Raw genomic sequence first — 26,944 nt, forward strand, 5'->3', positions numbered from 1 at the left:
AAAACATATTTCCAGAAATGTTTTGTCTTTGCAGAGACACTTGAAGCACTTGGCTCATTAATCATTTGACTGTGAAAGATGACAACATGTACAGAAGATGACGTGCTAGAGGATAGATTATGTTGTTGATAAGAATGTTGACAGGACATTCTGTTAAATAAATACCGTGATATCTTTTATTAAGGTTACCACTAAAAATAGCAGTTACTTTCGGAATAATTGGTGAATAAGTCTGTATATAAATATAAATTTTATTTATTTCTAATGATAGGTTTAAATAGGAAATTATAATAATTTAAATAAAAGGTTTTCTTTTATTTTTCGGACCATGAAACAAGTATTACTGTGTGATAGTTTAAAACGTTTCTTTGAAGAAACTTATGTCATCATTAGTTGTTGGCTTTAAGATAACAGCCTGGTTTAACTACGTTTTTAACACTGTCATCTCTGACTGTTCAAAACAATGTAGTTTATCTGTATTGTTAACACTGTCATCTCTGACTGTTCAAAACAATGTAGTTTATCTGTATTGTTAACACTGTCATCTCTGACTGTTAGAAACAATGTAGTTTATCTGTATTGTTAACACTGTCATCTCTGACTGTTAGAAACAATGTAGTTTATCTGTATTGTTAACACTGTCATCTCTGACTGTTAGAAACAATGTAGTTTATCTGCATTGTTAACACTGTCATCTCTGACTGTTAGAAACAATGTAGTTTATTTGTATTGTTAACACTGTCATCGCTGAGTGTTAGAAACAATGTAGTTTATTTGTATTGTTAACACTATTATCTCTGTTAGAAACAATGCAGTTTATCTGTATTGTTAACACTATTATCTCTGTTAGAAACAATGTAGTTTATCTGTATTGTTAACACTGTCATATCTGACTGTTAGAAACAATGTAGTTTATCTGTATTGTTAACACTGTCATCTCTGACTGTTAGAAACAATGTAGTTTATTTGTATTGTTAACACTGTCATCTCTGAGTGTTAGAAACAATGTAGTTTATTTGTATTTTAACACTATTATCTCTGACTGTTAGAAACAATGTAGTTTATCTGTATTGTTAACACTGTCATATCTGACTGTTAGAAACAATGTAGTTTATCTGTATTGTTAACACTGTCATCTCTGACTGTTAGAAACAATGTAGTTTATTTGTATTGTTAACACTGTCATCTCTGAGTGTTAGAAACAATGTAGTTTATTTGTGTTGTTAACATTATTATCTCTGACTGTTAGAAACAATGTTGTTTATCTGTATTGTTAACACTGTCATCTCTGACTGTTAGAAACAATGTTGTTTATCTGTATTGTTAACATTGTCATTTCTGACTGTTAGAAACAATGTAGTTTATCTGTATTGTTAACACTGTCATCTCTGACTGTTAGAAACAATGTAGTTTATTTGTATTGTTAACACTGTCATCTCTGACTGTTAGAAACAATGTAGTTCATTTGTATTGTTAACACAATAATTTTCTTACACGCTTTAGTGATTTGTTTGCTGTGACTTGTGATTTTGATAAATAAATGTTAAAGATTTTAAGAAATCTTAGGATAGTTTGTCTTTTAGTCTTAGCAGTAAGCTCAAGGGTTTATAGAGCTAAACATAAATGTTACAAACTCGTAGTGGACACAGTTTGCCCACTGTGTAGTTTTTCGCTTAATCACGAACAAAGAATAGATCGGTTTTGATGTTTCATATTACGAGTTTGTTGGTAAGATCAAAGACACAATCTGTGTTCTTTCCACCACAGGTATCAAATTCTCATTTTAATATTATAAGTTCGTAACCTTACCGCTGATCCACCAGGGGGCCTAGTAATTGTACAAAGGTTTCATTCTTCGAATGAAATTTAGGAGATAAGACCTAGAAAGTTTGAGATATCTGATCCATATCTACAGTGGGCATGTGAAGACGTTTCTATTCAATGCGTTTTAACCACTTCCTTGTTCAGATTATTTTAAAGTAAGAACGCAACGTAACATTCAGTGCATATAACAACACATGAAAAGTTTACATGAAAAAAACACAGGAGTAACTAACATTGAGAACAATATTCCATGGCAAATACGAATATTCGTAGTAGAATTAATGTTTTAATACGACTATCTTCATTTGACACGAACAAAAGACAGTTGTTCGTAATTTATTATCTGATGTAAACTTTTATAAAACATAACAACTAGTGAAAAGATTTATTAGAAACACAACTTAATTTTGTAATATTGTTGTATAAGAAAGACTTAATTTTGTAATACTTTTGTATAAGTAACTCTTAATTTCGTAATATTGTTGTATAAAAAAGACTTAATTTTGTTATATTTTTGTATAAGTAACTCTTAATTTTGTAATATTGTTGTATAAGTAACTCTTAATTTTGTAATATTGTTGTGTAAGAAAGACTTAATTTTGTAATACTGTTGTATAAGAAAGACTTAATTTTGTAATATTTTTATAAAAGTAACTCTTAATTTTGTAATGTTGTATAAGAAAGACTTAATTTTGTAATATTGTTGTATAAATAACTCTTAATTTTGTAATATTGTTGTATAAGAAAGACTTAATTTTGTAGTATTGTTGTATAAAAAAACTTAATTTTGTAATATTGTTGTATAAGTAACTCTTAATTTTGTAATATTGTTGTATAAGTAACTCTTAATTTTGAAATATTGTTGTATAAGAAAGACTTAATTTTGTAACATTGTTGTATAAGTAACTCTTAATTTTGAAATATTGTTGTATAAGAAAGGCTTAATTTTGTAACATTGTTGTATAAGAAAGACTTAATAAGTAAGAGTTAGTTTTATAATATTTTTGTATAAGAAAGACATAAGTGTTGTGTTACAACATATTGTTAATAAACAACAGAGCATTTCTTATCAGTGATAATTTATATTACATCACAGCAATATTGATAATACTACGGTTTGTCCAATTAAAAAACATAAAAAACAGTATCTTTAAGACACGCACACACGTCGTGTGCCATACGTCTCTATCGACGAGGTATATAGATCAATACCCCCGATTTCTTCAATAAATATTAGCATATGGGATTAGAAACTCTATATATATAACTAGGGCAATAAACACATCACAAACGTACATTAAATATGACGTCATATCAACTATGGCACTGTGCTATATAAATGATGGGATAGAACACCGCCTACATACATCGATGTATTTGACTGTCTACCAAGCCATTGTACAGCACGCGAAGCCGGATGACCCATAGCTCATCACGGTTTACCACCAAACATTATAAATTTGTGAAATAAAATATAGGAACACAGCTTAACCTCCAGCAAGTCTAAAATCCGGGGTTCAATTTTCCGCAGTGGACACAGCAGAGAACCCGATGTGGCTTTTCTGTAAAATATATATATAAAGAAACCGAAAATTATTAACATCATAAACTTCAAAAAAGGAACAACCTGAAACTGGGTTCCCTAAAGCAATACTGCTTAAAATAATTAATCCATAATTGTAATGTAATATCACTTTACGTAAAGTAGATTATAGAGCCCTTTGAAATACATCCAGGACAAGGGCTTTGCTGCCAATAAGTTTTATCATTTGAAGTTTTTCTCTATTGGTGATTAAAAGGTGGAGGTTGTGTAACTATGGTTATGTAAAGTGTGTTTTTCTTCATGTTTGTTATGCCTAACATTCACTACAGTATACGTTGAGTAGAGATTATATCAAGTTCTTGTACGACGCTCACTTTTCTATGTAATAACTTATTTTATCAGCAGCAAATGTGTTTAGACGGTCTAATGTTAACAATAATATCATTCATATTATAACTTTTCACCCTTCCGATATATCAGTGTTATGACAGCCCAACCTGGAGTTAAAAACTGGGTTTCAACACCGTTTTGTAGATTTGTGTTATTTACAAACAAAAACCCAAAAGAAACTGGTTTGAGCGTTTCCCAGTAGCACGGCGGTATGTCTATGGACTTACAACACTCAAAACCGGGTTTCGATACCCGTGGTTGGTAGATCACAGATAGCACATTGCGTAGCTTTGTGTTAGCTACAAACAAACCGTGGGAAACACAACTGAAAAGTTATACAGAAACAATGTCCGAAGATTGAAAGACAGTTTAACCTTTGCACCGAAGTGCGAATACAACATGTCTGACAAACTAGGGGTGTTGTCTTGCTGGACGTCGATATGTTACTTCTTTTTAGCATGTGGATGTAAAAACATGCCACGTTTCTTCACGTCGTGTTTTCAGTTTCGTGAAGTGGACGAACCTTGGATGTGAAGCAACTCGAAAAGTATCTAATTAAAATGAACTTTGTTTCTAGTTTAGAATTTCTATTGAGTAAAAGTAAAGAAACATTTACAATACAATAATGTGTTTGCAACCGTCGAGGCCTTTCGCGTATTACAATCACACGAGTTGCGAGATAACCTTTCGATGGTGAACAAAAAGTTTATAAGTAGTGGGATAAGATTTTTATAGAGGCCCGGCATGACCAGGTGGCTGGAGCGTTCGAATCGTAATCTGAGGGTCGCGGGTTCGAATCCCCGTCACACCAAACATGCTCGCCCTTCCAGCCGTGGGGGCGTTATAATGTAACGGTCAGTCCCACTATTCGTTAGTAAAAGAGTAGCCCAAGAGTTGGCGGTGAGTAGTGATGACTAGCTGCCTTCCCTCTAGTCTTACACTACTAAATTAGGGACGGCAAGTGCAGATAGCCCTCAGTAGCTTTGTGAGAAATTAAAAATCAAACAAAACAAACCTTTTATAGATTAAAGAAATAATGTTCCAGTTGTGGTTATCAACCATAGGACATATCGTTAAGGGGAATAAACCCTTAATCATTAAACAATAAACTGATTATTTGTGAGGTCAACTGTTGAGTTACATGTCAGAAGATGGAAATAATCATTATATGAAACCCTACTGGTGTCGTATTCTGTAGAGATAAAATAGCAGTCAATTAATGTTTTATCAACAGTAAAGTCATTTTGGAATAATTAATTCCAGTTCTATTGTGATTAACCTTATCAAATGTCAAGTTTCTAAAAGGAAAGAACGACAGCTGGCAACTTACATTATCGGGCGAATAAAGCAGAAATACACGTAGAGGGAAACTTATAGGCTAAAGTTGTGTGGAAATGGTATTCTTATGTTAGCAAGTTGACAATCTATTCCTTGTATTCTCATGTTAGCAAGTTGACAATCTATTCCTTGTATTCTCATGTTAGCAAGTTGACAATCTATTGCTTGTATTCTCATGTTAGCAAGTTAGTTGACAATCTATTCCTTGTATTCTCATGTTAGCAAGTTGACAATCTATTGCTTGTATTCTCATGTTAGCAAGTTGACAATCTATTCCTTCTATTCTTATGTTAGCAAGTTGACAATCTATTGCTTGCATTCTCATGTTAGCAAGTTGATAATCTATTCCTTGTATTCTCATGTTAGCAAGTTGACAATCTATTCCTTCTATTCTCATGTTAACAAGTTAGTTGACAATCTATTGCTTGTATTCTCATGTTAGCAAGTTAGTTGACAATCTATTCCTTGTATTCTCATGTTAGCAAGTTGACAATCTATTCCTTGTATTCTCATGTTAGCAAGTTGACAATCTATTCCTTGTATTCTCATGTTAGCTAGTTAGTTGACAATCTATTCCTTGTATTCTCATGTTAGCTAGTTGACAATCTATTGCTTGTATTCTCATGTTAGCAAGTTAGTTGACAATCTATTCCTTGTATTCTCATGTTAGCAAGTTGACAATCTATTCCTTGTATTCTCTTGTTAGCTAGTTGACAATATATTGCTTGTATTCTCATGTTAGCAAGTTGACAATCTATTCCTTGTATTCTCATGTTAGCAAGTTGACAATCTATTCCTTGTATTCTCATGTTAGCTAGTTGACAATCTATTGCTTGTATTCTCATGTTAGCAAGTTGACAATCTATTCTTTGTATTCTCATGTTAGCAAGTTGACAATTTATTCCTTGTATTCTCATGTTAGCAAGTTGACAATCTATTCCTTGTATTCTCATGTTAGCTAGTTAGTTGACAATTTATTCCTTGTATTCTCATGTTAGCAAGTTGACAATCTATTCTTTGTATTCTCATGTTAGCAAGTTGACAATCTATTCTTTCTATTCTCATGTTAGCGAGTTAGTTGACAATCTATTCCTTGTATTCTCATGTTAGCAAGTTGGCAATCTATTCCTTGTATTCTCATGTTAGCAAGTTGACAATCTATTCCTTGTATTCTCATGTTAGCAAGTTGACAATCTATTGCTTGTATTGTCATGTTAGCAAGTGTACAATCTATTCCTTGCATTCTCATGTTAACAAGGTAGTTGACAATCTATTCCTTGTATTCTCATGTTAGCTAGTTAGTTGAAAATTTATTGCTTGTATTCTCATGTTAGCAAGTTGACAATCTATTCCTTGTATTCTTATGTTAGCAAGTTGACAATCTATTGCTTGCATTCTCATGTTAACAAGTTAGTTGACAATCTATTGCTTGTATTCTCATGTTAGCAAGTTAGTTGACAATCTATTCCTTGTATTCTCATGTTAGCATGTTTACAATCTATTCCTTGTATTGTCATGTTTGCAAGTGTACAATCTATTCCTTGCATTCTCATGTTAACAAGGTAGTTGACAATCTATTCCTTGTATTCTCATGTTAGCTAGTTAGTTGAAAATTTATTGCTTGTATTCTCATGTTAGCAAGTTTACAATCTATTCCTTGTATTCTCATGTTAGCAAGTTTACAATCTATTCCTTGTATTCTCATGTTAGCAAGTTGACAATCTATTCCTTGTATTCTCATGTTAGCAAGTTTACAATCTATTCCTTGTATTCTCATGTTAGCAAGTTTACAATCTATTCCTTGTATTCTCATGTTAGCTAGTTAGTTGACAATCTATTCCTTGTATTTTCATGTTAGCAAGTTGACAATCTATTCCTTGTATTCTCATGTTAGCTAGTTGACAATCTATTGCTTGTATTCTTATGTTAGCAAGTTAGTTGACAATCTATTCCTTGTATTCTCATGTTAGCAAGTTGATAATCTATTCATTGTATTCTCTTGTTAGCTAGTTGACAATATATTGCTTGTATTCTCATGTTAGCAAGTTGACAATCTATTCCTTGTATTCTTATGTTAGCAAGTTGACAATCTATTCCTTCTATTCTCATGTTAGCAAGTTGGCAATCTATTCCTTGTATTCTCATGTTAGCAAGTTGACAATCTATTCCTTGTATTCTCATGTTAGCAAGTTGACAATCTATTCCTTGTATTCTCATGTTAGCAAGTTGACAATCTATTCCTTCTATTCTCATGTTAGCGAGTTAGTTGACAATCTATTCCTTGTATTCTCATGTTAGCAAGTTGGCAATCTATTCCTTGTATTCTCATGTTAGCAAGTTGACAATCTATTCCTTGTATTCTCATGTTAGCAAGTTGACAATCTATTGCTTGTATTGTCATGTTAGCAAGTGTACAATCTATTCCTTGCATTCTCATGTTAACAAGGTAGTTGACAATCTATTCCTTGTATTCTCATGTTAGCTAGTTAGTTGAAAATTTATTGCTTGTATTCTCATGTTAGCAAGTTGACAATCTATTCCTTGTATTCTCATGTTAGCAAGTTTACAATCTATTCCTTGTATTCTCATGTTAGCAAGTTGACAATCTATTCCTTCTATTCTCATGTTAAAAAGTTAGTTGACAATCTATTGCTTGTATTCTCATGTTAGCAAGTTAGTTGACAATCTATTTCTTGTATTCTCATGTTAGCAAGTTGACAATTTATTCCTTGTATTCTCATGTTAGCATGTTTACAATCTATTCCTTGTATTGTCATGTTAGCAAGTGTACAATCTATTCCTTGTATTCTCATGTTAGCTAGTTAGTTGACAATCTATTCCTTGTACTTTCATGTTAGCAAGTTGACAATCTATTCCTTGTATTTTCATGTTAGCAAGTTGACAATCTATTCCTTGTATTCTCATGTTAGCTAGTTGACAATCTATTGCTTGTTTTCTTATGTTAGCAAGTTAGTTGACAATCTATTCCTTGTATTCTCATGTTAGCAAGTTGATAATATATTCATTGTATTCTCTTGTTAGCTAGTTGACAATTTATTCCTTGTATTCTCATGTTAGCATGTTTACAATCTATTCCTTGTATTGTCATGTTAGCAAGTGTACAATCTATTCCTTGTATTCTCATGTTAGCTAGTTAGTTGACAATCTATTCCTTGTATTTTCATGTTAGCAAGTTGACAATCTATTCCTTGTATTTTCATGTTAGCAAGTTGACAATCTATTCCTTGTATTCTCATGTTAGCTAGTTAGTTGACAATCTATTCCTTGTATTCTCATGTTAGCTAGTTGACAATCTATTGCTTGTATTCTTATGTTAGCAAGTTAGTTGACAATCTATTCCTTGTATTCTCATGTTAGCAAGTTGATAATCTATTCATTGTATTCTCTTGTTAGCTAGTTGACAATATATTGCTTGTATTCTCATGTTAGCAAGTTGACAATCTATTCCTTGTATTCTCATGTTAGCAAGTTGACAATCTATTCCTTCTATTCTCATGTTAGCAAGTTGGCAATCTATTCCTTGTATTCTCATGTTAGCAAGTTGACAATCTATTCCTTGTATTCTCATGTTAGCAAGTTGACAATCTATTGCTTGTATTCTCATGTTAGCAAGTTAGTTGACAATCTATTTTTTGTATTCTCATGTTAGCAAGTTGACAATCTATTGCTTGTATTCTCATGTTAGCAAGTTGACAATCTATTCCTTGTATTCTTATGTTAGCAAGTTGACAATCTATTGCTTGTATTCTCATGTTAGCAAGTTAATTGACAATCTATTCCTTGTATTCTCATGTTAGCAAGTTTACAATCTATTCCTTGTATTCTCATGTTAGCATGTTTACAATCTATTCCTTGTATTGTCATGTTAGCAAGTTGACAATCTATTCCTTGTATTCTCATGTTAGCTAGTTAGTTGACAATTTATTGCTTGTATTTTCATGTTAGCAAGTTGACAATCTATTCCTTGTATTCTCATGTTAGCAAGTTTACAATCTATTCCTTGTATTCTCATGTTAGCAAGTTTACAATCTATTCCTTGTATTCTCATGTTAGCAAGTTGACAATCTATTCCTTGTATTCTCTTGTTAGCTAGTTGACAATATATTGCTTGTATTCTCATGTTAGCAAGTTGACAATCTATTCCTTGTATTCTCATGTTCGCAAGTTGACAATTTATTCCTTCTATTCTCATGTTAACAAGTTAGTTGAAAATCTATTGCTTGTATTCTCATGTTAACAAGTTAGTTGACAATCTATTGCTTGTATTCTCATGTTAGCAAGTTGACAATCTATTTCTTATCGTGCAACATACGTGAATGGAAGAAGTTCTTTCCAATATTACATTATACCAACAGCTTTGTTTGAACTAACAAGCCATGTGATAATTACACAAATATCTACCCGAATATCACAATATCTAGTCCATTTCTGAAGTAGGCAACAAACAGACCAAGAATATCTGGATTATTAGTGGGATTTAAATATTTTTTCTTTACGAAGAAAGGGTGGATTTCTTTTCAATACACTGTGTGTGTGCTTGTTTTGAATTTCGCCAAAAGCTACACGAGGGCTATCTGCGCTAGTCGTCCCTAATTTACCAGTGCAAGACTAAATAAAGGGAAGGCAGCTAGTCATCACCACCCACCGCCAACTTTTGAGCTACTCTTTTACCAACGAATAGTGGAATTGACCCTTACATTATAACGTCCTCACGGCTGAGAGGGCGAGCATGTTTGGTGTGATAGAGATTCGAACCTGCGACCCTCAGATTACGAGTCAAGTGCCTTAACCACCTGGCCATGCCGGGCCATTTGAAACACTGAACTGAAAATGTGTGAGCTGCTGTCGAATGATCGTTTTAATATCTGTTTGTTTCTAGATATTTTCTTGGAACATGACGTCACCAAGGCTCCATGAACAGCTTTCGATGAAACAATTTAAAGTTACAAATTCGATGGAAAAACTTCTTTCCCAGCTTACATCTGGTTCTAACTCGGGCTACTCTTTTGTCAATAAATAGTGTGATTCGCCATCACTTTATAACATCTCCATGACTGAAAGGGTGAATGTGTTTGGTGCGACTTGTACTTAAAACAGTGACCCTGATATTGCAAGTCGAGCGTCTTATTCACGAAGCCATGTTAGGCCTATCCTCTATGCAACTGAATTATTTAGAGATACTGATCAGACATAGAAAATTTCAAAAAACAAATCTTTACCTGTTCAAGTTAGATATGTTCTTTATAGAAACAAGAAGGAATTCACAATAGCCACGGCATTTGTAATGATTTTACCCAGGATTAGAGTAAATTAACCTATGAGGCTTTCCTCCCCTTTTTTATTAGCTATACTTGTGTGCAGGGGCGTAGCCAAGGTTACCCCCCATGGACTCAAACATTTTAGACAAGTTCAGTTGCCACCTGTGAAATTTCATAAATATCCGTGATTGCATGGCAGATAATTCCACACACAACAAATGGTCAAATACAAATTTCTGATTGAACACTCTATTAATACAACAAGTTTTGTCAAAACTAGAGAAATACAATCTAATACAATGGTAAGTAGAGTGATGATGAATTCTGGCTGTGTTATATAACACAACAATTGATTGGCTTGCGTGGCATAATCTCTGTCTTGCCAACCTGATACGGTCTCAAGCGCATCTGCAACTGCGTGGATTAATTCTAGAAAGACAATGACTGTGTCATGTTTCTCAACCCACCAGGTGGGGCAGAGACCTTTCAAACTTTATTCTCCACCGAAAGAGCCAAAACGTGCTTTAGTTTAGGTCTATTGAGAAAGTTTTCAATGCTAGAAATTACTCCCATGCAATTTTGCACAGGAACTTCTTTACAAGCATCAGAAATTGCCAAGTTTAGGGAATGGGCACTGCAGTGTACATAGGGTGCAAGTGGGAATTTATCAGTTATGTGTCTCTGGACACCATTGAATTTCCCACTCATAGAGGCAGCACCGTCGTACCCTTGTCCTCGCAGGTAAGCCATGTCAATACCATATTTCGTCAGATTGGTTATGATAACATCAGCCAAGTTTATGCCTGTCACATCATAAACAGGTATAAATTGCAAAAAATCTTCTCTCATTGCAACAGAGTTGTCATTGGCATGCAAATATTTAACACACAGCGAAAACTGTTCAATGAATATTTCTGTTCAACAGAAATATCTGTTGTTTCATCAGATAATGTTGAGAAACACTTTGCAGCATTAACCCTGTTGACCAAAGCATCAAGAACATGAGTATTACAGGCATTGATAATTTCATTTTAAATTTGAGAACTCAGATACGTAGCATTCCTTTTTGTACTCTTAAGGCTTGCTGAAAGCTTGATATCACCCTTTGCCCTGTAGCGCAAAATTGCCCGAAAATTCCCATTATTATTGATGGGCTCATCATCAGTTTCACCAACAAACATTGGACCAGAATCATATTTTCCCCTCAAAGCTAAACATTGTCTCCCACACAGCAATACAGTATCAATAATAGGCATTAAATATTGCCAGTTCTGTTCAATTTCTTGCTTGTAAGTTGCATCAAGCTGCAAGTGCACTGATGAACTTGTGTTTATGACCTGTAGAAAATTGTTAGCTTTTTCTTTGCTGTCTTGGTGGTATTGTTTCAATTCATGTGCCTTGAAGTCTTCAACTGCCTTCTTCCAGTTTGTATATGGAAATTTCACTAGTTGTTTCAATTTCTGGCTTCCAACACCAGCACCATCAGGAGCAAAAAGACAGCAGTACTTGTAGAAAGCATCCTTTGCATGTTGACTGTAGAGTAGCCATCTCCACTGTAAAAGCCAACGATGCTGAAAATGCAGCTTTCTTGGACCACACTGGGGGAAAACATAAGCACTCCCTGGCTTCCAGACATTCTCAAGGAGGCATTTTTTGGTTCAGCGTTTATCTATAAGAGACAGAAAGACATAGTTCTAATTAAGTTATTTTGCACATAGGAAAGTTTTTTTTTTATGAGAGTACAATAACCTTGAAGAGAAAGGCTTAGAGCTGTACTTCACAGAGCAAACCTAACATCCTGTGGCTGTAGTCCTACAATCATTAGCAGCAATGAATATTCAGTATAATCAGAGTGTTTGTATGATTTTTAATACAATATTAACATAATGAGGACTCGACTTACCTGTTTACCAATGCTGATATCATCAGAAATGTAAGTTACAATGTCCCAGACTAGACCTGAGGTGGTAGTGGCAGCACTGATAGAAGGCCACGGTGATGACTCTGACTATTCAGTTGACAATTCTGATTCAACCTGATTGGCTGCAGCAAATTGATCAGGTTCAGCCTCATGAATGGGTTTAAAGAACCCACGCAGTGCCTTTTGCTTTTTCAGGCTTGACATAGTGAATGATTGTTTATCGCAACTTCTTTTTGTCAACGTCACATTCACAGTACCATTGGCGCCATCTATAGTGAATGATTCACTATAGATGGCGCCAATGGTACTAGGTTAGTGCCAGCCTGCCACGGTACCACCCACTGTTTATTTGTGAAGTTAATTCTTGAAATCCATGGAATCTGAACATACACTGTCCATGATGTTTGAATACAGATTATAAACACTATACATATATTTTGTACTCTCCTGAGTGACTCTATATTTTATATGTTGATGACAGGACTGAAGGCCTACTTTGCTGAGCCTGATAACTTTAAGTTATATATTATATATATAGGCCTATATATTTATATATGATTAAAATATACGACAAACACCTCAGTGTGCCATTCTGAAATTTGCCAAAAGATGGTCACAGAATGCATAATTCAAACTTTTCTTTTATGTTTTATTTAAAATGTCTCAGGAGGCATGTTCTCGGACCCTCCTAGCATGACATCGCCCCTGTGTGTGTGCGTAATTAATACCAAGAATGGGGGGCGGGGGTACATGATTTGGTTTTATTATTCATCAATATATCTACCAGCCTACCCTCAAATTTTCATTATTTTAGACAGGATAAAAAAAAATTAATATATGAGGCCTTGGGCGTGGTCAAATATATCATTCAAAGAAGTTTTACCTCCTGAGTACAAAACTGTAATTACGCCTCAAATCGGTCAAGAGATGACGAAGATATGAGCTAACCGTTTGTATCTGAGAAAGAAACAAACTCAGAGCCGTTTTGCCACGGTTGAAAATGGGAGATGCAAATTAAAACCAAACAGATTGGTTCACAAAAGATTCGAGGGATGAATATTCAACATGATCATAACTTAAAGAAATTTAAATTGTCTGCTGTGATAGAAGCCTAAGAAGATTATAACAATCAAGAAAACTGGTCATCTGGGAAATTAGAAAAATAAATACGAAAACAAGTTGACTGAAAGTGTAAGCATTAGTTGGAATCATTAGTTGTAAATATTAATTGTAACTATTAGCTGTATGTATTAGTTGTAACCATTAGCTGTCAGTATTAGTTGGAACCATTAGTTGTAAGTATTAGTTGTAACCATTAGTTATAAGTATTACTTGTAACAATTAGTTCTAAGTAGTAGTTGTAACCATTAGTTGGAACCATTAGCTGTCAGTATTAGTTGGAACCATTAGTTGTAAGTATTAGTTGTAACCATTAGCTGTAAGTATTACTTGTAACAATTAGTTCTAAGTATTAGTTGTAACCATTAGTTGTAAGTATTACTTGTAACCATAAGCTGTCAGTATTAGTTGGAACCATTAGTTGTAAGTATTAATTGAAACCATTAGCTGTAAGTATTACTGTAACCATTAGATGTAAGTATTAGTTGTAACCATTAGCTGACAGTATTAGTTGTAACCATTAGTTGTGACTATTAGTTGTAACCATTAGTGGTAAGTATTAATTGAAACCATTAGCTGTCAGTATTAGTTGTAACCATTACATGTAAGTATTAGTTGTAACCATTAGTTGTAAGTAGTAGTTGTAACCATTAGCTGTAAGTATTAGTTGTAAGCATTAATTGTAAGTATTAGCTGTAACGATTAGTTGTAACTATTAGATGTAAGTATTAGTTGTAACCTTTAGTTGTAGGTATTAGTTGTAACCATTAGTTGTAAGTATTAGTTGTAAGAATTTGTTGTAGCCATTAGTTGTAAGTATTAGCTGTAAGTATTAGTTGTAAGTATTAATTGTAACTATTAGCTGTAGGTATTAGTTGTAACCATTAGCTGTCAGTATTAGTTGGAACCATTAGTTGTAAGTATTAGTTGGAACCATTAGTTATAAGTATTACTTGTAACAATTAGTTCTAAGTAGTAGTTGTAACCATTAGTTGTAAGTATTAGTTGGAACCATTAGCTGTCAGTATTAGTTGTAACCATTAGTTGTAAGTATTAGTTGTAACCATTAGCTGTAAGTATTACTTGTAACAATTAGTTCTAAGTATTAGTTGTAACCATTAGCTGTCAGTATTAGTTGGAACCATTAGTTGTAAGTATTAATTGAAACCATTAGCTGTAAGTATTAGTTCTAACCATTAGCTGACAGTATTAGTTGTAACCATTAGTTGTGACTATTAGTTGTAACCATTAGTAGTAAGTATTAATTGTAACCATTAGCTGTCAGTGTTAGTTGGAACCATTAGTTGTAAGTATTAATTGAAACCATTAGCTGTCAGTATTAGTTGTAACCATTACATGTAAGTATTAGTTGTAACTATTAGTTGTAAGCATTAGTTGTATTAGCTGTAACAATTAGTTGTAACCATTAGATGTAAGTATTAGTTGTAACCATTAGTTGTAGGTATTAGTTGTAACCATTAGTTGTAAGTATTAGTTGTAAGAATTTGTTGTAACCATTAGTTGTAAGTATTAGCTGTAACTATTAGTTGTAAGTATTAATTGTAACTATTAGCTGTAGGTATTAGTTTTAAGCATTTGTTGTAAGTATTAGCTGTAAGTATTAGTTTTAATCATTAGCTGTCAGTATTAGTTGGAACCATTATCTGTAAGTATTAGTTGGAACCATTAGTTGTAAGTATTAGTTTGAACCATTAGCTATAAGTATTAGTTGGAACCATTAGTTGTAAGTATTAGTTTTAAGCATTTGTTGTAAGTATTAGCTGTAAGTATTAGTTTTAATCATTAGCTGTCAGTATTAGTTGGAACCATTAGCTGTAAGTATTAGTTGGAACCATTAGTTGTAAGTATTAGTTGGAACCATTAGCTGTAAGTATTAGTTGGAACCATTAGTTGTAAGTATTAGTTGGAACCATTAGCTGTAAGTATTAGTTGGAACCATTAGTTGTAAGTATTAGTTTGAACCATTAGCTGTAAGTATTAGTTGGTACCATTAGTTGTAAGTGTTCCTTTAAATATATTGAGAACAAGAACAGTATTAGAGGAGGGTTGATAAGGGATATTTGATGACAAGAACAGCATTAGAGGAGGGTTGATAAGGATATTATTGACAAAACAGTAATAGAAGGGTTGATAAGGATATTTGATGACAAGAACAACATTAGAAGGAGGGTTAATAAGGGATATTGATAACAAGAACAACATTAGAAAGGAGGTTAATAAGAATATTGATTAACAAAACAATGTAATAGAGGAAGGTTAATAAGGATATTAATAACCAAGAACAGCAATAGAGGAAGGGTTAATAAGAGATATTGATGCTCAAAACAACATGTCGAGGAAGGTTAATAAAGGATATTGACAACAAATTTCAGTAATGAGGAGGAGGTTAAGGAAGATATTAATGTAATAAAATAAATAATAAAGGAAGGTTAATAAAGAATATTAATAACAAATTTCTGTCGAAAGGAAGGTTAATAAGGATAGTAATGCTCAAAATAAACTTACTAGAAAGGTTAATAAAGATATATTGATGTCAAAACAACAGTCGAAAGGAGGTTAATAAGATATTTAATGCTCAAAACAGTAATAATAGAGGAAGGTTAATAAAGGATATTGATGCTCAAAACAACAATAGTCGAGAAGAGGTGTAAAGGATATTTATTGTCAGAACAGTTAAAGAGAAAGGAGTTAATAAAGGATATTAATAACAAAAAACAACAATAGAGGAGATTGATAAGAGATATTATATGCTCAGACTAGTAATAAAGAGAGAGTTGATAAGGATATTGATGACAAGAACAATAATAGAGAAGGTTGATAAAGGATATTTAATGACAAGAAACAGTCGAGAGAGGAGGGTTGATAAGGGATATTTGATGACAAGAACAGTATTAGAGGAGGGTTGATAAGGGATATTTGATGACAAGAACAGCATTAGAGGAGGGTTGATAAGGGATATTTGACGACAAGAACAGCATTAGAGGAGGGTTGATAAGGGATATTTAATGATTTTCAGATGTCTGGGTTGTTAAATTGCACATTTTTTTTTGTTTCTATTAATTTTGAACTTAATACAAATTGGGAAATTTAAAGAATGATGAAGCTCTTGGAGCGGAACTACTTATAACAATTTTCTAAATAGCTGACAGGTGCCAGATGATAAAAATTAGTATTACTCATTTAATTGTTGTCTCGCTGACAGGTGTCAGATGATAAAAAATAGTATTACTCGTTTAATTGTTGTCTCGCTGACAGGTGCCAGATGATAAAAATTAGTATTACTCGTTTAATTGTTGTCTCGCTGACAGGTGCCAGTTGATAAAAATAGTATTACTCGTTTAATTGTTGTCTCGCTGACAGGTGCCAGATGATAAAAATTAGTATTACTCGTTTAATTGTTGTCTCGCTGACAGGTGCCAGATGATAAAAATTAGTATTACTCGTTTAATTGTTGTCTCGCTGACAGGTGCCAAATGATAAAAATTAGTATTACTCGTTTAATTGTTGTCTCGCTGACAGGTGCCAGATGATAAAAAATAGTATTACTCGTTTAATTGTTGTCTCGCTGACAGGTGCCAGATGATAAAAAAAAGTATTACTCGTTTAATTGTTGTCTCGCTGACAGGTACCAGTTGATAAAAAATAGTATTACTCGTTTAATTGTTGTCTCGCTGACAGGTGCCAGATGATAAAATTAGTATTACTCGTTTAATTGTTGTCTCGCTGACAGGTGCCAGATGATAAAATTAGTATTACTCGTTTAATTGTTGTCTCGCTGACAGGTGCCAGATGATAAAAATTAGTATTACTCGTTTAATTGTTGTCTCGCTGACAGGTACCAGATGATAAAAATTAGTATTACTCGTTTAATTGTTGTCTCGCTGACAGGTGCCAGATGATAAAAATAGTATTACTCGTTTAATTGTTGTCTCGCTGACAGGTACCAGTTGATAAAATTAGTATTACTCGTTTAATTGTTGTCTCGCTGACAGGTACCAGTTGATAAAAAATAGTATTACTCGTTTAATTGTTGTCTCGCTGACAGGTGCCAGATGATAAAATTAGTATTACTCGTTTAATTGTTGTCTCGCTGACAGGTGCCAGATGATAAAATTAGTATTACTCGTTTAATTGTTGTCTCGCTGACAGGTGCCAGATGATAAAATTAGTATTACTCGTTTAATTGTTGTCTCGCTGACAGGTGCCAGATGATAAAATTAGTATTACTCGTTTAATTGTTGTCTCGCTGACGGGTACCAGTTGATAAAAAAATAGTATTACTCGTTTAATTGTTGTCTCGCTGACAGGTGCCAGTATGATAAAATTAGTATTACTCGTTTAATTGTTGTCTCGCTGACAGGTGCCAGATGATAAAAATTAGTATTACTCGTTTAATTGTTGTCTCGCTGACAGGTGCCAGATGATAAAAATTAGTATTACTCGTTTAATTGTTGTCTCGCTGACAGGTGCCAGATGATAAAAAATAGTATTACTCGTTTAATTGTTGTCTCGCTGACAGGTGCCAGATGATAAAAAATAGTATTACTCGTTTAACTGTTGTCTCGCTGACAGGTGCCAGATGATAAAAATTAGCATTACTCGTTTAATTGTTGTCTCGCTGACAGGTACCAGATGATAAAAAATAGTATTACTCGTTTAATTGTTGTCTCGCTGACAGGTGCCAGATGATAAAAAATAGTATTACTCGTTTAATTGTTGTCTCGCTGACAGGTGCCAAATGATAAAAATTAGCATTACTCGTTTAATTGTTGTCTCGCTGACAGGTGCCAGATGATAAAAATTAGTATTACTCGTTTAATTATTGTCCTGGTAGTTATATACATAACAGTAATTACATAAGTTGTGGGTAACATTTTTGAAAAAGTGATAAAATATGTTTTGGAAAGTAATTTAACAAAGTCTAAAATTTAGTTTTGTGTGGTTCCACTAGGAGAAAATTGTGTCTTATTATGTCGAAGTTATTATTCATGTACATGATGGTAAAGATGTGAACTAAGTGTATGTGGATTTTCAGAAAGAATTTCAAAATATATCATATGAAAGCTTGTTAAAAGTGACATCTATAGGTGTGGCTTGTTGGAAGAAACCATAAGGTTGTTATGAATGAACTTTAATCAAACTTGATTAATTTCACGAGTGAAACACCTCTGGACTCAGTGAGAGATATTTCACTTTCTTTGATTTGCACCATTTACATTGATGAAAGAATGACCAATAATTTACTTACATTTGCCAATGGTATTAAAATTGTTGGCACTGTGGATGCCAATACTGATTTACAGAAGTTCGGATCATTTGACGATTTAGGCCAATAATTGGTAAATAATGGATTTTAATTATAATAGATATAATATAATGCATGTGGGTTATCATAATTTGAATTATAAGTATAATTATTATTAGAATAAACTTGACAGTGTCATGGAAGAAAGGAATCTTTGTTGATCAATTTGTCAAATCGCAGAAGCAGTTGGTGATGGAAGGGATTTTAAGTTATATCTAGAGAAACGTTGAAAACAAGTCTAATGATGCTATAATTTCATTGACTAGGCCACTGGTTAAGCCACATTTGATATGTTATGTCAAGTCGTGGGTCGACTCGTCTCAGGAAGAACAATGAAATATTGGTAAGGTGATGACTACTTGGATGATATCTATTTTCTTACAGAAGAGTTAGAGATGATAAGATTGAGGTGTTTAATATTGTTGATAGGTTTGGTCTATTTTGTACTAAACACTGAGAGTGATAGGACGAGAGAACACAAGTATAGAGTATGGCAGCGTGGAGACATCTTCATCGAAGAAAATTCTACTCTTCTAAGGAAATAGCTGGTCTTTGGATTGTGTTACTTTCACATATAGAGGAAATGGTAATTTTAAGGGATTTCAAGAGGAGGCTTGTTATATATTTGAATGGTAAATTCAGTTTAGTGAATGAAACAGCCCACGTGGACCAACGGATCCCTTGCTTCTTAACTATTGTGTTCAGCTATATTATTACCACGTTATCCTCTTAGAGCTGGTTCAGTTGTCTTATAAAATCTTCATTAAACAACGTTAACTACGTCATCCAATGAAAACTGGTTCACCTGTCTTATACACTCTTTATTAAACAAAATTAACTACGTCATCCAATGAAAACTGGTTCACCTGTCTTATACACTCTTTATTAAACAAAATTAACTACGCCATCCAATGAAAACTGATTCACCTGTCTTACACACTCTTTATCAAACAAAATTAACTACGCCATCCAATGAAAACTGATTCACCTGTCTTATACACTCTTTATCAAACAAAGTTAGCTACGACATCCAATGAAAACTGGTTCATCTGTCTCATACACTCTTTATTAAACAACGTTAACTACGCCATTCAATGAAAACTGGTTCAGTTGTCCTACAAAATCTTAATTAAATAACATTAATTATAACATCATCCTCAAACCGATTCAAGCACAGATTCAACCATTTATTCAAATTTAATAATCATTTCAACAGCTCAAGTTCTGTAACAAATTCTTGTGTTCATAAGAGCTTGACATACGTCTCTGGGAGTGATTCAGCATGCTCAAATTTCTGACAAAGTGTGATAAGCTAACTATTTTCTTCTTCTGAAATTACACGTTACTTGGTTATTAATTTAGAAAGTTAATTATTTTTTCTGAAGTTACACTTGGTTATTGATTTCCAGAAAATAACTCCTTAATTAATGCTCTCTCTATTCTGTTCCAACTGGTCCGTAGTGAGTTGTATAAAAAATATGATTTGTTTCATTTATATTTTCATTTTTTAACAACAAATACAAATCGTGAACACTATAAAATATCTTAAAAACTGAACAAAGTTTGTATCGTACGACAATGTTCCCCCAGTGGGCCAACAGTAAATTTACGAACTTCCAACGTTATGATCAGGGGTTCAATCACACGTGGTGAGTTTGTGTTTTTTTATAGCAAAGCCACATCAAGTTATCTGCCGAGTCCACCGAGATGAATCGAACCCCTGATTTTAGAGTTGTAAATCCGTAGGTGAACCAAACTATAATAACTCACCGTGTGTCTTTGAGCCAAAAATAAAAAAATACCAAAAGTATAAAGATTTTTTTTAAAAAAAAGAAAGGCCTAAGTCTAGGTTATATCAAAATTACCCAGAGCACTCACTTCAATTAATTTGTTCTTCAAGTTTCTAGCTTCCAGGTTGGTTGTTCAAAAACAAACAAAAGTAATCGTTGTTCATAATGAGAAACTAACAGTTAATATTTGTACACCACAACAGTTTTAACAGGGTTTACTTTTATTTTTACAAGTTACAAGAACAAATATTTGCTTACAAAACAGTTTGCCATCGTCTGGTTACAAAAACATAACAAGTTGAACACTTAATATATATTTAATCTAATTTTCTCACTTTACGATTTTCATTCATTGCTGGTAAAGAAAACCGTACATTTAAAAATATTTGTATTTTAAATTATTGTATGTTTGGTTTCCCACTTTGCTTGTAATTTATTAGGTATTTCAGAGTGGACGTTCAGCGTTTCACAATCTATACTGAGCTAAGAATATGTCACAGAAACATCTTAGAAATTAAACAATCATACATTAAAATTCAGGGTTAAAGTCCAGCCCGTTGTGATTTAAATTTTTGTAGTAATGTTTAGTTATAAGTCATATAAGTCTTCATTGCTTCACTGGTAAGCTTGAGGGCTTATAGAAGAAACATTTGAAATTCATGCTGGGTGATAAGCGTAGCCTTTGAGACAATACTAATCTATAAGAACTTATTGGTTTGCGAGGATGCTGTAAAGCACAAAGCTATACACTATGCTGTCTGTGTGGTGTCTACCACAGATACTGAAACCCGATTTTTAACGTTATAAGTGTCCAGACTTACCGCTGAGTCACTGGCGGGGACTATTGGCACATTGCTTTGAAGAACTAAGACATTTTAGACATATATTTGAATTTTGTTTTAGTCTTGTTTCAAATAAGCCGATCACCACAATCTTGTGCTCTCTGATCTTCAAGTAAAATTTAAAAAATAAAAATAAAAATTAGGTTTAAATACACATTGAAGTTGAGGCTAACGAACTCTTTGTTGTACAAAGCGAGCTGCCTTAAAATATATTTCAAACTATTAGAATATATTTACTTTTGTTTTGTTTTGCGTAATTTAAAGTGTGGCTGATTCAACGGTTTTGAAGGCAGAACAGTTGAATTTTCATTTCGTTTTTAAATCATTACAAATTAACTAAAACGTTTGAAAAAACACTCAAAAGAAATTCCACTAAAAATCAATTTCTGAAAATTTTGTTTTGTTTGAATTTCGCGCGAAGTTACACGAGGGCTATCAGCGCTAGCCGTCCCTAATTTAGTAGTTTAACACTAGAGGGAAGGCAGCTAGTCATCACCAGCTACCGCCAAACCCTTAGGCTACTCTTTTACCAACGAATAGTGGGATTGATTGTTACATTATAACGCCCTCACGGCTGAAAGGGCAAGCATGTTTGGTGCAGCGGGGTTTCGAACCCACGACCCTCAAAGTAGGAGTCGAACGCCTTAACCCACATCGCCATGCTGAGCCGTTTGTAAAAAGTGTTATCATTAATGTTTTTAAAACCTTACTTTTAAATGATGTTTATCTGATGTATAACACTCGTGAAGTAACATTAGTGCATTTGTTGTTAGTGAAACGTCTTCACAAACAAAATACAGAGCCCTTATATATTGACAAACAAGATACAGAGCCCTTATATATTGACAAACAAGATACAGAGCCCTCATAAACGTTACATATCACAGCTATAACCTTGGTCATCATTAAATAATTCCTTTACAAATCGAGATTACAAAAAACTAAAATTAATAATGATGTAGGCATACGATGTTATCTAAATAAAATAACATAATTGACATAGAAATACTCGATAAAGCATGATAATTACATAGAGTACTTTTAGGGTTCTTCAAAGTGTTTTGATTCTTAGGACTTTCTGAAAGAAACTCGTTTTTCAGTCTCCTCATCATTACTCATAGAACCCTTTAGGAACGACTCAATAGCGTCGCCAAGTAACATTGCATTCAGGACATTTCCATCATCCCACACGACAGTTGCATGTTCGCCATCTGATTCTCCCTCTTTGTTGTTTATCTGGTTCATCATTTGTTTTTCGTCCAATGATTGTTTACGTTTTTTTTCTTCAATGGTCTGGTCTTCTTCTGAGACTTTCTTCTTTAAAGTTTCCCTTTTCAACGATTCTCCATCTGTTCTAGTTTCATCACTTAGACTTCTTTGAAAAGCTGTCTTTTTTGATTTTGATCGTTTTTTGGATGCGTTTGGACCAAATGGGAGAATGTCTGATTGTTGAACAGTCGAAGAATCAATTGTCGCAGACCGTATGTGTCGTAAGGGGATTCGTTTCGTCACTGAATCTGGCACTTCCACTTTAGGCTTAATAATGGAGAGCAAATCTTCCCTTTTGCACACAATGCCTTCTTCTTGGGTTGATTTTCTACGAGATGTAAACTTTTCAAAAATGGAAGTGGTTGTGCGAGAAACTTCTCGAATCTCTTTTTCGAGATTGCTTGGGCCTTCTTCACTACTGGATCTCTTTCGAAAGATATTTCGTTTGGTTTTCATCATTCTTGCTTCGGTTGGTTTGATTCCAATTTCATTTTCATCTGAAGTAGAGACAGAAACTCTCTTAAGATTCTTTAAAAAGTCTACTGATGACAATGTTCTGCTGAAAAACCTAGAATTTTTCCAAGCAAATTTTGAACTCTTTAATTTTGTCTGAGTAGCATCCTCAGAAACCAATTTTTTGGGACGGTACCCACCCCAAAGCCTGCTTCGAGTGTGTGTAAAGTTTTTCTTTTCTCCGGGCGTCGACATACAAAACTTGCCAGTTCTTCTCTCTTCAGCTCACCTTTTCTGTCTTCCTGTTCTTGTCTCGCGTCTGACTCTCTGTCCTGGAGTTTTGGTGGTTTATCCAGTGACAGAAGCGACAGTTCAACAGTAACTTCTTGAGGTGCGTCGAGCTTGGAAGTCGGCAGAGATTCTTCCATTTCCTGTGCTATGTAGTTTTATCAATACAAAATCAGATACTTTTAGAAAGAATATAATCACAAGTTATCTCATATTTTAAGCTGCACAATATAGACTTATCTTATTAGGCTTAGAAGTCAATGAAAGTTCTTTTCAGTAAAGATACGTTTGTGACTCCACATAAACATTTAGGAAAGAAATTTAATCTTGCCTGTTTGTAATCCTTTCCGGAAGTTTGAATGATGGAACTTGAACTGTGTAAACGTATTCTTCAGATGTTTCTTCTGATTTTGAAAACGTCAGATTGTTAGTTCCAGAGATGATTACTGAAGTCAAATCTGAAATCTCACTCTGTGAACGAAAGGAAATCAAAAGGTTGAATAAGTTGCAGTACATTTAACAGAAGTGTTTTGTTGAAGAATTTAGATGATTTAATAACTATATAGAGATGGGTTTTTGTTTTACATGGACAGTCATATGAATATATATATATCTTTGTTTTCGCGAACTTAAACACGAAGCTACACAATAGGCTATCGATACTCTTCCCACCACAGGCATCGAAACCTGGTTTCTAGTGTTGTAAGTTGTCTGCAGACACATCTCTGTATCAATGGGGGCTATATGGATATAAACAAATATATGTTAAAGTATTAAAACAGTTAAATATCTACTTGTAAGTAGCCCTACGTGGAGAAGTCATTAGTTATAACTAGCACTAGGAACTATAACGAATAAAATTAAATATCTACTTGTAAGTAGGCCTACGTGGAGAAGCCATCAGTTATAACTAGCACTAGGAACTATAACGAATAAACGTATTTTGTTTAAAATTATCTCAATCACCAGAATTAAGTAAATAAACTTGTTGTATAATTTTTGGGTAAGTTTTTAGAATAATATACAATTTTTCTAAGGCGCTGAAAATATTCGCCTTCTCGGCAATAGGAACGTCATTATGTGTCGATCAATCCAACATTATTTGTTGGTGAAGTGTCCTAAGAGTTTGTGGCGAGTGTTGTCGGTCAGTTGTGTATTTTCTAAATATAAGGTGACAATTCGAAACTAAGGAAGGATGGCCTTAGTAGTTTTATCAAAAAACAACAACTTTTCTCTGCTAATTAGGCCTAACATAGACTAGATTGTTTGTTTTTTACAACCGCTTTTGTCCGGCATGGGTCATCTGAGGGTCGCGTGGTCGCACCAACCGTAGGGACGTTATAATGTGACGGTCAATCCCACTATTCATTGGTAAAAGAGTAGCCCAAAGGTTGGCGGTGGGTGGTGAAGACTAGCTGCCTTCCCTCTAGTCTTACACTGGAAAATTAGAAACGGCTAGCGCAGATCACCCTCGTGTAGCTTTACACGAAATTAAAAACAAACAAACAAATACCACCGCTTTCATTCATTTTGTTTCCGAAATTATCAAAGTTACCTTCTGAAATGAGAATTCCTAAACATTAAACATTTTAATTTATTAAATATGTTGTTTTAGTCAGAGAAAAGTTTTACAGTAGTTGTTTTGAAAAGATATAAAACACTTTATGAAGTACAAATGCTCTGAATATTTCATTTAAGTTTTAAAAGATGGGCACAAAGATGAGAATAAATATTATTCATTTGAAGTTATACAGTAAATTATTGTAAATGGTCCCTTCCAGTTTGATTCTGCTTCTGAGGTTACTAGTTATTACGTAGGAAATCGTCGAGCTTGTTTGTTGCATTTCGCGGAAGCCTACATGAGTGGTATAAGAATTAGTCGTTCCTAATTTTAAAGTTATAGACTAGATTCTTGCGCTGACTTTCAAGGCCTGAGGATGTGTATTTGTTGTGTGTGATAAGTATTGGTTCGTTCCTCTCAGAAATCCCTAATTCGGGCCTAACCGTCATTGGTTAAATCTGTATACGATTAGGATTAGGTCTACAACTGTTTCACCCACGATCGGTGAGCTTTTTCAACAAGAAGATGTACTTGTATTTCTAAATACTTTCTTCCAGTTGTCACTTGTCAACACTTTAAAAACAACAGGCCTTAACAAAATCCAACGCTTACGTCTGGTCGTCTGGCATGTTGCGACTATAAGAAGAAAAAGTAGGATATGATAACCGGGTCTTCGAGTGAGTCATCTGCCTCTTTATACCTAGGTGAGTCTAGTGTAGGTGGCACTAAATTTATGAACATAGCTACAAGTTAAGATCTAGATAACTTAATTAGTTGTGTTAAATTACAGCTGGGTAAAGTAACAAAAGAGTACGCAAAAAGGCTAGGCGTTTTGCGGAAAAATAAATGTTCCATTGATTGAATGTATGTGTAATTCCACTAACAGGAATCGAACCCCTGATTGGAGCGTTGTAACTATCGATTGAAAAGATTAAAAATCGTTCATTGAAACTGTAAAATCAAATGAACAAATAAAGGGAAATGAAACCTAACACACCGCCCGGCATGGGCAGATGGTTTAGGCACTCGACTCATAATCCCAGGATCCCGGGTTCGAACCTTTTCATTTGTGGGGGCGTTATAATATTACGTTCAATCCTACTATTCATTGATAAAGGAGTAGCCCAAGAATTGGTGGTGATGACTGGCTGTCTTTCTTCTAGTCTTACACTGCTAAATTAGGGACGGCTAGCGCAGATAGCTCTCGTGTAGCTTCGCGCGAAATTCAAAACAAACAAACCTTGTACAAAATAAAACAAAGATGAACATTACACTAAACAAATTTTACACAAATTAAACGGGAAGCATCGAAACATGCCATTATAAAGAAGGAATATTTGGTTCGTACAAAGAACCATAATTAGCAACAGAAGTAAGGAAACAAACCTCGAGCAAATATAATTGCCATACAGCGTTTAACTAAGGACACAAAGTTCTAAATACTTGATTAATATACACATACGGGTATGAAACCCGATACACAGGCTTCATTCCTAGGGAAACTATCAGCCATCAAAGACATTAAAGAATAGAGAATATGAGAACAAGTATTTGTTAGTAGGACAGAACAACCTACAAACGTCAAAGTTTACACATAAAACGACATTAAGAAACCGATAACTAATTGTGTAGCACACGTTTGTATAGTAGTCGTACACGGCGAACTGTGATACAAGAATTATCAACATAAATAATAACACTAAACGACAGACAACAACATCTGCAACAGAAAAAACTCACAGAACAAGTTAATACACAACAAAGAGAACACGAACAGCAAATAAATCTCGATATCAGATAATAGTACAGTAACAGAGGCTATTAAAAACATTTTTAAAGATTTCATTCCACTGTACCAACACCAGGAGGACAAACAAGACAGTCATTCTTATTATAAACCCAGTAAACATCCATATTACACCAGTAATACCATTTATAGTACAAATATTCGTGAGCGTATGTTAAACAATCATTCACAGTTCAAAACAGTAACATCCAAGG

At 33.8% G+C, this 26,944-nt stretch overlaps 1 protein-coding gene across 1 annotated transcript; it reads right to left on the minus strand.

Annotated features, from left to right (window-relative positions):
* Positions 1–20,745: 20,745 nt before the first annotated feature.
* Positions 20,746–23,850, minus strand: LOC143234711 (uncharacterized). Its single transcript, XM_076472272.1, has 2 exons — positions 23,714–23,850; positions 20,746–23,530 (listed from the first exon to the last, which is right to left on the minus strand). The coding sequence occupies exon 2, from the start codon at positions 23,347–23,349 to the stop codon at positions 22,441–22,443; it is 909 nt and encodes a 302-aa protein (XP_076328387.1). The 5' UTR covers positions 23,350–23,530; positions 23,714–23,850; the 3' UTR covers positions 20,746–22,440.
* Between the last annotated feature and the right edge of the window lie 3,094 nt (positions 23,851–26,944).

Source organism: Tachypleus tridentatus, chromosome 12 (assembly GCF_004210375.1).
Source record: "Tachypleus tridentatus isolate NWPU-2018 chromosome 12, ASM421037v1, whole genome shotgun sequence".
NCBI classification, from domain to species: Eukaryota; Metazoa; Arthropoda; class Merostomata; order Xiphosura; family Limulidae; genus Tachypleus; species Tachypleus tridentatus.

Excerpts from the sequence above, each read along its gene's own strand:
- LOC143234711 (XM_076472272.1), bottom strand. The coding sequence starts at position 23,349 with ATGTCGACGCCCGGAGAAAAGAAAAACTTTACACACACTCGAAGCAGG.